Consider the following 11152-nt stretch of genomic DNA (forward strand, 5'->3'; position numbering starts at 1 on the left):
GGGCCTGTGCTCCTCTGCTTTTGGGCTGAAGAGTACAGACCCAGAATTAATCTCTAGCATAAAAGGTCAAGATATTGTCATATTATTAGAAACATGGTGTCGAGATGACACATACACCGGCTGTCCCTCAAACTATAGAGAAATCTTACTACCTTCCCTCAAAAACAAACACATACGTCTTGGTAGAGATTCAGGTGGAGTTATTGTGTGGTATAAAGAGGATCTGTCATCTCATATACAAATTATTAAAAAAGCATCAACACACGTCTGGCTTAAGCTAAACAAAAATATTGTCAAATGTGATAATGATTTATATATATGTGCGGCATACACCCCCCCGCTTGAGTCGCCATATTATAATGATTTTTTTTGATAATCTCCATAAAGAGCTGGGGCATTACCAGGCCCAGGGTAATGTCCTACTGGTAGGAGATTTAAATGCTCGAACAGGATGTGAACCTGACATAGTGGATCCTACTGGTAACAATCACATCTTTGGGCAGTCCTCTTTACACCTCAGCCCCACCACCAGACACAGACACAACCAAGACCATGTTGTTAACAAACTGGGGAAAGAGCTTTTACATTTGTGTCGCTCCTTAGGTCTGTATATGCTTAACGGCAGGATGAAAGGGGACTCGTTGTGGAGGTTCACCTATTGTTCAGCTCTTGGGACTAGTGTAGTGGACTATGCCATCACTGACATGGACCCCTACCTCATCAGTGCATTCACTGTTAGACCACAGACCCCTCTATCAGACCACTGTCAAATCAATGTATATGTATATATAAAACCAGCTGTACATAAGATCACAACACAACCAGAGCCCTGCAAACTACATAAAATACATCATAAATACAAATGGACTCCTGATGGTGAAGTTATATTTAAAAATGCAGTTACCTCACCTGAATTCTCTGGTCTAATTGACACATTGCTCTCTCAACAGTTTCAACCAAATCAATTAACCATGGCTGTCAATCAAATAAATCAAATTTACAATAAATCAGCCGATAAAGCAGGACTTACCAAAAACAGCTCTGCATCTAAACAGAGACTGAAAAAGGAAGAGTGGTATGACAAAGACTGCAAAGATATCAGAAAACAACTACGACAGCAGTCCAACCTTAAAGGAGAATTCCATACTAAAAGGCTTTCTTACCTTTATTTGTAGTTGTTACGTCCCCACCAAAGAGGTCCAGGTGTTATTGTGTGCAAAAGCTCCTTATTGGCTATTTCCCCTACCATAAGCCATAAATGAATTGCATTGAATGGGAATTGAATGGGGCTATGGGGTGTTGTGCTAATTCGCTTATTTCCATCGCTCAAAATTATTATTGTTTTGTATATATCCTCTCTTCATAATATAAATAATATCCCAAGAGACACACTTTACTACTTATTTCGATGGAAATAAGCGAATTAGCACAACACCCCATAGCCCCATTGAATTCCCATAATTCATTGAGGGCTTATGGTAAGGGAAATAGCCAATAAGGAGTTTTTGCACAAAAAAACACCTGGACCTCTTTGGTGGGGACGTAACGACTACAAAGAAAGGTAAGAAAGCCTTCTAGCATGGAATTCTCCTTTAAACACCACCAACCAAAAGACACAGACCTGCGCCAAACATATGTTGAAACATTGAGAGAGTATAAACAGTTAATCAGACATAAGAAGAAACAATATTACGATCAGAAACCAAGAGAAATTGAGGAGTCTATTAACCAAAATCACTTCTGGGAGAGATGGAACAACTTAAAGAGCAAAAAAGAAAACCTGGCATTACAAAATGGAAACATCTGGAAAGACCATTTGACTATATGAGCAAATATCCCCCAATGATCTCAATCAACAACAAAAACGAATTAGAGACAAATTGGCAATCCTAGAATCAACAATACAAACTAATCAGAACCCCCTCGACTATCCAATTTTAATTAAAGAATTAGAAGTCAATATAAAAAAGCTTAAATCTAGCATGTGGCCCTGACGGCATCATGTCAGAGATGTTAAAACACAGCAGCCCTGAGCTCAAACAGGCCCTGCTCAAGTTGTTCAATCTCGTCCTTCAATCAGGTTGCTTTCCTGAGATCTGGAGCCGGGGGCTTATATCCCCAATATATAAGAGTGGAGATAAATGGGACCCTAACAATTACCGAGGCATATGTGTGAGCAGTAATCTGGGGAAGGTGTTTTGCAGCATCATTAATGCCCGGATGCTGGCCTTCCTTACGGAACACAATGTCCTGAGTAAAGGGCAAATTGGCTTTCTACCAAATCACCGCACCACTGACCATATTTACACCCTACCCTAGAATTTTTGCATGTTTCATTGATTTTAAAAAGGCATTTGATTCCATTTGGCAAGAGGGATTATATTACAACATTCTCCAAATTAGTGCTGGGGGTAAAATTTATGACATCATTAAATCAATGTATGTCAATAACAAATGTGGAGTGAAACTTGGTGACAAATCTACTCTATTCACTCAAGGGAGAGGTGTTTTTCAGGGCAACAGTCTGTCTCCAACACTATTTAACATCTACATTAATGATTTAGCATTACTGTTGGAGCAGTCTGGAACGGCCTGGCCTAACCCTTAATGACAAGGAAGTCAAATTCCTGCTCTATGCTGACGACCTGGTGTTGCTGTCTCCTACACAACAAGGACTGCAGCAGCACCTGGACCTGCTGGAGCAGTACTGTCAGAACTGGGCCCTGACTGTAAACTTAAACAAATCTGATTTTCCAAAAGAAGGCCAGATCTCAGGAAACCAAATATCAATTTAAATTAGGAAATACACCGTTAGATCATACCCTATATTATGATTACCTGGAACTAAAGATTAGTGCCTCAGGTAATTTTGGTCTGGCAGTGAGTGCACTGAAAGAGAAAGCATGCAGAGCATTTTATGCTATTAAAAGAAAATTCTACAACATTGATATCCCTATTAGAATTTGGATACAAATATTTGACAGCATAATCCAACCAATTGCACTGTATGGCAGTGAGGTTTGGGGTCCACTCAGTCACCAGGACTACACTAGATGGGATAAACATCCCACAGAAACCCTGCATGTAGAATTCTGTAGGTCCATATTAAACATCCAAAGAAAAACACCAACCAATGCATGCAGGGCAGAATTAGGCCGTTACCCATTAATTATTAACATTAGGAAAAGAACACTAAAATATTGGTTACATCTTAAATCAAGCCCCCAAGACAGCCTGGGATTCCAGGCCCTGCAATCCCAGGAGATGAAACCACAAAAGAGTCCCTTCTGCCAACTAGTCCTGGGATTTATTGATCACTCACAACCCAACAACAGCGTCCAGCCTCAACCTCAGACCAGCACTGCTTCACAACCACTAATTAGAGTCAACCAAATTAGTAAACTAATAAAAGACACATATCTGGAACATTGGACTAATCAAACCAAAACTCAAAACAAACTTAATTGTTATCTGGCCCTAAAACATGAATATAAACTGGCTGAGTATCTGTTTTCGGTCAAAGCAAAGACAGATCTTGACCAAATACAGAGTGAGTGACCACAGTCTGGCCATAGAGAAAGGATGACACAAGAAGTCCTATCTACCTCCAGAACAGAGAGTGTGTGGTCATTGTACCTCAGCTGAGGTGGAGACTGAGACACACTTCCTATTAAAATGCAATAAATATGATAATATAAGAGCAGCATATTTTAGGAAATTTGAGTTGTTGATCCCAAATTTTAAGGAACTAGATGACTATGACAAACAATTAATTCTGTTAGGAGAGGGACCTGCAGCACACCTGGCTGCACAGTATGTGACTACATGTCACAAAATGAGGGACAAATAAAAAACAACACTAAATGTGACCATTATCTTGACACACGTACACGTACACACACACACACACACACACACACACACACACACACACACACACACACACACACACACACACACACACACACACCACGGACACTTTCATACTGTACATTTTGATAATTTGCATATTGTATTGTGTAAGTTAATGTTCTATTTGTATGTTTGATATTGTTTTCTGTTATATTTGTATTTATTTTATTTTTTGCTGCATTGTATGCTTTGGCAATACTGTAGTTATTACATTCATGCCAATAAAGCTAATTGAATTGAATTGAATTGAATTGAATTGAATTGAATTGAATTGAATTGAATTGAATTGAATTGAATTGAATTGAATTGAGAGAGAGAGAGAGAGAGACAGAGACAGAGAGCGAGAGCGACAGAGACAGAGACAGAGACAGAGAGAGAGAGAGAAACCAAAGAAAACAAACAGGGAAAGGTGGTTTGATTTAGACTGTAAATCCATTAGGAAGACACTAAGAAATATCTCCAACCAAAAACACAGGAATCCAGACAGTCAGGAACTCCGCCTTAGTTACTGTGACACTTTAAAGCAATATAAAAACACACTGAGAACAAAAAAAGATCAATATTTACAAAACCAACTAGAATTAATTGAAGAGTCTCTGGGATCAAATACATTCTGGGAAAACTGGAACTTATTTACCAAGAAACATAAAAATGAACAATCCATTCAAAATGGTGATACATGGAAAACACACTTTGGAGATCTTTATAGAAAACCTACAAAGAATCAAGCCCAAGAGCAGATCTCAGATACATTGAAAACCTTTGAAAGAGCTATTAAGGACTATCAGACCCCACTGGATTTCCCAATCACTGAATTAGAATTGGAAGACAAACTAGAATGGAGACAAATTTGATCCAAACAACTACAGAGGTATCTGTGTAAGTAGTAACCTAGGGGAGTTATTTGGCAGCATTCTAAATTCAAGAATTATAGATTTCCTCACAGAGCACAATGTCTTGTGCAAAAGTCAAATTGGATTCCTCCCAAATTATAGAACATCTGACCACATTTTCACCCTACACACACTAATTGATAAATACACAAATCAAAACAAAGGAACAATTCATGCATGCTTTTCAGAAAGCTTTCAACTCAGTTTGGCATGAAGGTTTACTTTTTAAATTAATAGAAAGCGGAATAGGGGGAAAGTCCTATGATGTAATTAAATCAATATATGAAAATAATAAATTGGCTGTTAAAATTGGTGATAAACACACAGACTTCTTCCCACAAGGGAGAGGGGTGAAGCAAGGATGTAACCTCAGCCCCACCCTCTTCAATATATATATTAATGAACTGGCACAGTTATTAGAACAATCAGCAGCACCTGGTCTCACCCTTACTGACACAGTTAAGTGTCTCTTTTATGCAGATGACCTAGTCATACTGTCCCCAACTAGAGAAGGTCTTCAGCAAAGCCTGAACATTCTTCATCAGTACTGTCAGACCTGGGCCCTGACAGTAAATATGAAGAAGACCAAAGTTATGACCTTCCAAAAGCGATCACGGTTACAGAGGAATCAACCAGTGTTCAACATAGGTGGGACCCAAATAGAACGGACAAATACCTATACATACCTAGGTTTACAAATTACTTCCACTGGGAATTTCTGTCCAGCTGTGAAGGAACTCAAAGACAAGGCAAAAAGGGCTTTTTATGCCATCAAGCGTTCAATTCAAATCCAAATTCCAATTAGGACATGGCTCAAAATATTTAAATCGGTTATAGAATCCATTGCATTGTATGGCAGTGAGGTATTACAAAGTGATTGGGCAAAATGGGACAAAAATCCAGTTGAGATCCTGCATGCAGAGTTCTGCAAAACTATTATCAGGGTACAAAGAAAATGCCCAAACTCTGCATGCAGGGCTGAATTAGGCCAATATCCTTTACTTCTAAATATACAGAAAATATCTATTAAATTCTGGAGCCATATTAAAAAGAGTGACCCTGCCTGTTACCATTACATTATAAAGCCCTTGTCTGCCAAGAGTTGAACATCCAAAGGAGCCCCCTCAGTCAGCTGGTTCTGAAACTAGCTGACCTCTCACCTTCTGACATCACAAACCCCAGCCAGCCTCAGTGCAGCTACACTATCACTCAGAAGATTAGACCTAACCAAATTATAACTAAAGAAAAGATAAATACATCACATATTGGAACGAACTCACACAATCACAACACAAACTAGAAACATATTTGGCTCTAAACAGACACAGTATACTGTGGCAGACTACCTAACCACATTAACTGACAAAAACCTGAGAAAGACTTTGACAATGTACAGACTGAGTGATCATAGTCTGGCAATATAGTCCAGGCAAAATAGCATTTCACGAGAAAGTAATTGTAACAAAAGATTTTTCTTCACAGACCATTTCTATGAGGTCTCCAGAACAACATACTAAAAGTCCCAATAAATCCCAGTTGGGGAAATATGTTTAATTGCATTAATCCAAAATGGCCACCAATTGGGCTTATTTGGCCAATCTTGGAACACATTTTTGACCATCAGGTAATTGTAACAGATTTTTTTCTGCACAGACCATTTCTATGAAGTCTCCAGAACACCATACTAAAAATCCTAAGAAATCCTAGTTGCAGAAATATGTTTAATTGGCATCAATCCACGATGTCTGCCTATAATACCATTATCAGAAATATTGCCAATCTTAGAATAAATTCCCGACCAAGAGGTAATTGTAACAGGATTTTTTACACCACACATCATTTCTGAGAGGTGTCTAGAACAACATACTAAAAGTCCCAAGAAATCCCAGTTGCGGAAATATGTTTAATTGCATTAATCCAAAATGGCCGCCAATTGGGATTATTATCAGAAAAATGGCCAATCTTTGAATATATTCCTGACCAAGAGGTAATTGTAACAGATTTTTTGTCTGCACAGACCATTTCTATGAAGTCTTCAGAACACCATACTAAAAGTCATAAGAAATCCTAGTTGCAGAAATATGTTAATTTGGCATCAATCCAAGATGTCCACCAATTGAGACTATATAGAAAGACTATAGAAAAATTGCCAATATTAGAATAAATTCCTGGCCAAAAGGTAATTGTAACAGGATTTCTTTCACCACACATCATTTAATTCGCATCAATCCAAAATAGCCACCACTTTATTATAAAATGGCATACATTTGAATGATTTTAAGTGATTTATTTTGGGACAGAGTGGTTAATACAAAATGGGTTGCAGTTTGATTAGATACATTTAGAGCCCCCAGCTCATAGGAATTTGTGCAATGTTTTTTTCAGCATACCAATTGTTGGTTGACGAACTATATTACAAATGTATTAGTCAGAGTCCTACAATAATTCAAGCTGCCCATTGGGCCATGGCTCATTCGTCCATGACTGGTAACGTATGTGCCTGTGGAATGGGGAACCCGGGTTCGTCTCCCGCCCCGGCCGTGGCTACATTGGTGCAGCGGTGTGTATGGGTAACCTCTACAAGTATGTTCCCGCAGGCGGCACAGACCTTAACCTAGTAGTCGGCAGCTCTGTCAGTCTCCCTGGGGTGGAGGTCACCCAGTCAGTCGAGCCTAGCTCCTGGCTGGCGCGAGTGGACGCGCTTCCATGTGGGGCGGACAACTGTAGGCTATACGGTGCTGCGTTACTACTCGCCCATTGGGTGGGCCTTAAGGATCTTCACCATTGTGCCTCTGTAGATCGAGTCAAATGTCTTTGAAGTCGATGAAACTGAGTATTATTAATATTATTACTATATTGTAACTATTCTTATTTAGTTTCAGTTTTGGAAAGTAATTCAAAGGTGAGTGGCAACTAAATTTCTGGAAAAACGATTATTAATCTAACATTATTAATCTAACATTAATCTAACATTAATGTTAGTTATAAATGTAATGCCCATTTGGCTTGTTAGCTTATAACGAACAAAGTGCTAAACAAAATTATGATCGTGTATAGGTCTACTGATGGCAGCGTGTTCTATAGTCTAGATAGAACATGATAATAACAGCCTTCAGTTATATTGGTTCAAAATGGCTAAAATGCACAGTATTGTATCTGAATATCCTCAGCTCGAAATATATTTGGAAGTCAATTGAAATCTCAGACGAATGGAAATTGGGCCCGTCATAATTCTATAAGGGTAAATATTATATAGCCTAGTGCCTTTATCCATGGTGTTTTACATAGATTGTGCATTACATTCACCCATTCACACACAGATGGTGGAGGAAACCATGCAAGGCACCAACCTGCAGAAGCAATTAGGGGTTCAGCGTCTTGCTCAAGGACACTTCGTCACTAACTAAGGTTCGAACTGGGAACCTTGTGGTTCCCATCCGGCCACACTACCTCTGAGCCACTGCTGCTGAGCCACTAATTGGCAGACATCCTGCATGGATTGACGCCAATTAAACATATTTCCACAGCTAGGATTTCCTATGACTTTTAGTATGGTGTTCTGATGACTTCATAGAAATGGTCTGTGAAGAAGGAAATTATGACCTCTTGGTCAGGAATTTATATGGCATTCTTTCCTGATAATAGTCCCAGTTAGTGTCCATTTTGGATTTATGCCAATTTAACAAATTTCTACAACTACGACTTCTTGGGACTTTTAATATGTTGTTCTGGAGACTTCATAGAAATGGTCTGTGAAAAAAACTGTTTAAATTACTTATTGGTAAGGAATTTATTCCAATATTGGTAATTGGCCATGCATTTTCTGAGAATATCTTATTGGCGGACATCTTGGATTGATTGCCAATTAAACATATTTCCGCAACTAGGATTTCTTGGGACTTTTAGTATGTTGTTCTGGAGACTTAATAAAATGGTCTGTGAAGAAAAAAAATCTGTTACAATTAACTCTTGGTCAGGAATTTATTCCAAGATTGGCCATTTTTCTCATAATAGTCCCAGTTGGCGGCTATTTTGGATTGATGCCAATTTAACCTATTTCTGTAACTACGATTTCTTGGGACTTTTGATATGTTGTTCTGGAGACTTCATAGAAATGGTCTGTGAAAAGAAATCTGTTTCAATTACTTATTGGTATGGAATTTATTCTAAGATTGGTAATTGTCTATGCAGTTTCTGAGAATAGTCTTATTGGCGGACATCTTGGATTGATGCCAATTAAACATATTTCCCCAACTGGGATTTCTTGGGACTTTTAGTATGTTGTTCCGGACGAATCCGGAGACCTCATAGAAATGGTCTGTGAAAAAAAATCTTGTTTTACAATTACTTTAGCTTTTAGGTCCAAAATGAGCTAGAATGCCTGGACTAATAGAGAAGGGCAGACACATAGAGGAGAGGCTGTGCTGTCACTGTGATGACGGAGCTATAGAGACAGAGTTACACTTCTTAACACAATGTAAAAACTACACAAATATTAGAGAGGAGTTCTTCCCAAAATTGGAAACAAATTTCCCAGAATTCCGAAGTATGACAGAAAGGGAAAAATTACCACTGCATCAGTAGGCAGGAACTGGGGATGGAAATGAAGGACCGGGAAGTCTGGCGTGTTATTGTGAAATCCATGATCTCGACCGCGGTTGAAAAATGATGATGATGATGTATGAGGTCAATCATTAGAGGATCCTGACATAAATGTAAATTTTCATTTTTTTTAGGTTTCCTGAGTTCAATTACAACCAAAAAACCTGAACTTTTAACATTCAGTGGATTTTCTCTGCTCTCTTTGCTCTGATTGGCCTGTGATGTAATAGTCCACAAATCCTATATATGACAATGGGACTTGCCAGCAGATGTCACTGTTGAGGCCTGTTTGCCTGTTTTCATTGCAGCTCAAAAGGCTTCAGGACACTGAAGCCAAGGAATGAGTTTAAAAGGCTGACATTCCCTCAGTGCTGTTTAGCGCCCTCTAGGGGCAGGTCAATGTTTTTTTGTTTCTTGTTTAGGGGTTTCTGTTCATAAAGTTCCACCTTTGAATGCTCCAGGTGTTTCCTATCAGCCAATCAAGTGATTACTAGCAGCTTTGTGCTTAGTTCAGCCACAGTAAAAGAAGGCAGCTTCAGTTTGACGTCCATCCTGGTTCTTTATGTCCTCGAGAAGCAACGTTATTTTCACTCTCCTGCTCTCACCACACGTGTACGTATGTGGCTCTGCAGCGAGCTAAACATAGCTTCTGTTAACAAAGCAGCCGAGACAGGAGCTGAACTTGACACATCATTCTCCATGGCATTATGTAATTTATTCACCGTTTTATTTATTTCAGTGCAGGGATCACTGTTCTTTTTTGTTTTGTTTTGTTTTTAGAGCACTATGTTATTTTCTCAGTTGCTGTTGCTAGTCATGGCTGCCAGTTCCCACCTGATGTTGTGTGGGAGTTCAGACTGATCCAGACCGTACTGAATAACTGCCAGCTTGCATAATATATTGAGGCTAGGACTGAAGTCTAAGACATACAGGTCACCTGGTCTGTTGTCTGCTCCAAAGAGGATGATACGATCTCCCACCATGCAACAGCACATATCCTCCATCCGATGTGGGTGTTTCCCCTTGGGCTCAACCTTCTTCCAGGAGAAGGTCTCTGGACTGAATTTCCATACATCATTGAAGGTCTTGTTCCAGTTGCTGCCACAAAATATGTACAGCTCTCCATTGTAGGTAAAGGCTGAATGATCACAACGTTCTTCTGGAAGTAGCTGTGTAGAAGGTGTGTCCAGCCAGTGGTTGATCTCTGTGTCAAACACTCTGATGGTGTTGAGGTTCCACAGGCCCCCACTGCCCCCAAAAACAAACATCTTTGTCCCGATGATGGTGGCAGAGTGACGGTATGAGGCAGGAGGTGGCGTTCCTGTGGTGTTAATTAAAGTCCAGACCATCGTGGTGGTGTCCAACTTGTAGATGTCATTTGTGTGGTTGTATCCAGTCTGGTTGTATCCTCCATGGGTAAAGATGACCTTCCCCAAGACACAGGCTGAATGGTACCTCCTCCCCTCTTGGACAGTGCCAGAAACCTGTGGTTTGAACCATATGTGGGCGTCAACATCAAAGGCATGAAGCATATTGCAGCACGTATTCCCTCCCCAGAGGTAGACAGTATATTCAATCAGCACAGCTGTGTGGCCGTAGCGCCTGGAGGGAACCTCAAGGTGACGTTCTCCTGTTCCAGGGGTCACTGGGGTCAACGTCCTCCAGCATAAAGACACTGTGTTGAAGGCGTGTACTTCAATGTGATCTCTTTCCCTCTGGTTTCTATCTCCTCCAAAGCAGTAGAT

The 11152-nt window shown here is 39.7% G+C and overlaps 1 protein-coding gene across 1 annotated transcript; it reads right to left on the reverse strand.

Annotated features, from left to right (window-relative positions):
* Window positions 1-10204: 10204 nt before the first annotated feature.
* On the reverse strand, window positions 10205-10939 carry LOC306930096 (kelch domain-containing protein 3-like; the record flags this gene model as incomplete). The annotated part of the gene is made up of 1 exon (XM_079510839.1): window positions 10205-10939. The coding sequence occupies one exon, from the start codon at window positions 10937-10939 to the stop codon at window positions 10205-10207; it is 735 nt and encodes a 244-aa protein (XP_079366965.1).
* Window positions 10940-11152: the final 213 nt, after the last annotated feature.

This window comes from Electrona antarctica, assembly GCF_951216825.1.
Source record: "Electrona antarctica genome assembly, chromosome: 9".
Classification (NCBI taxonomy): domain Eukaryota; kingdom Metazoa; phylum Chordata; class Actinopteri; order Myctophiformes; family Myctophidae; genus Electrona; species Electrona antarctica.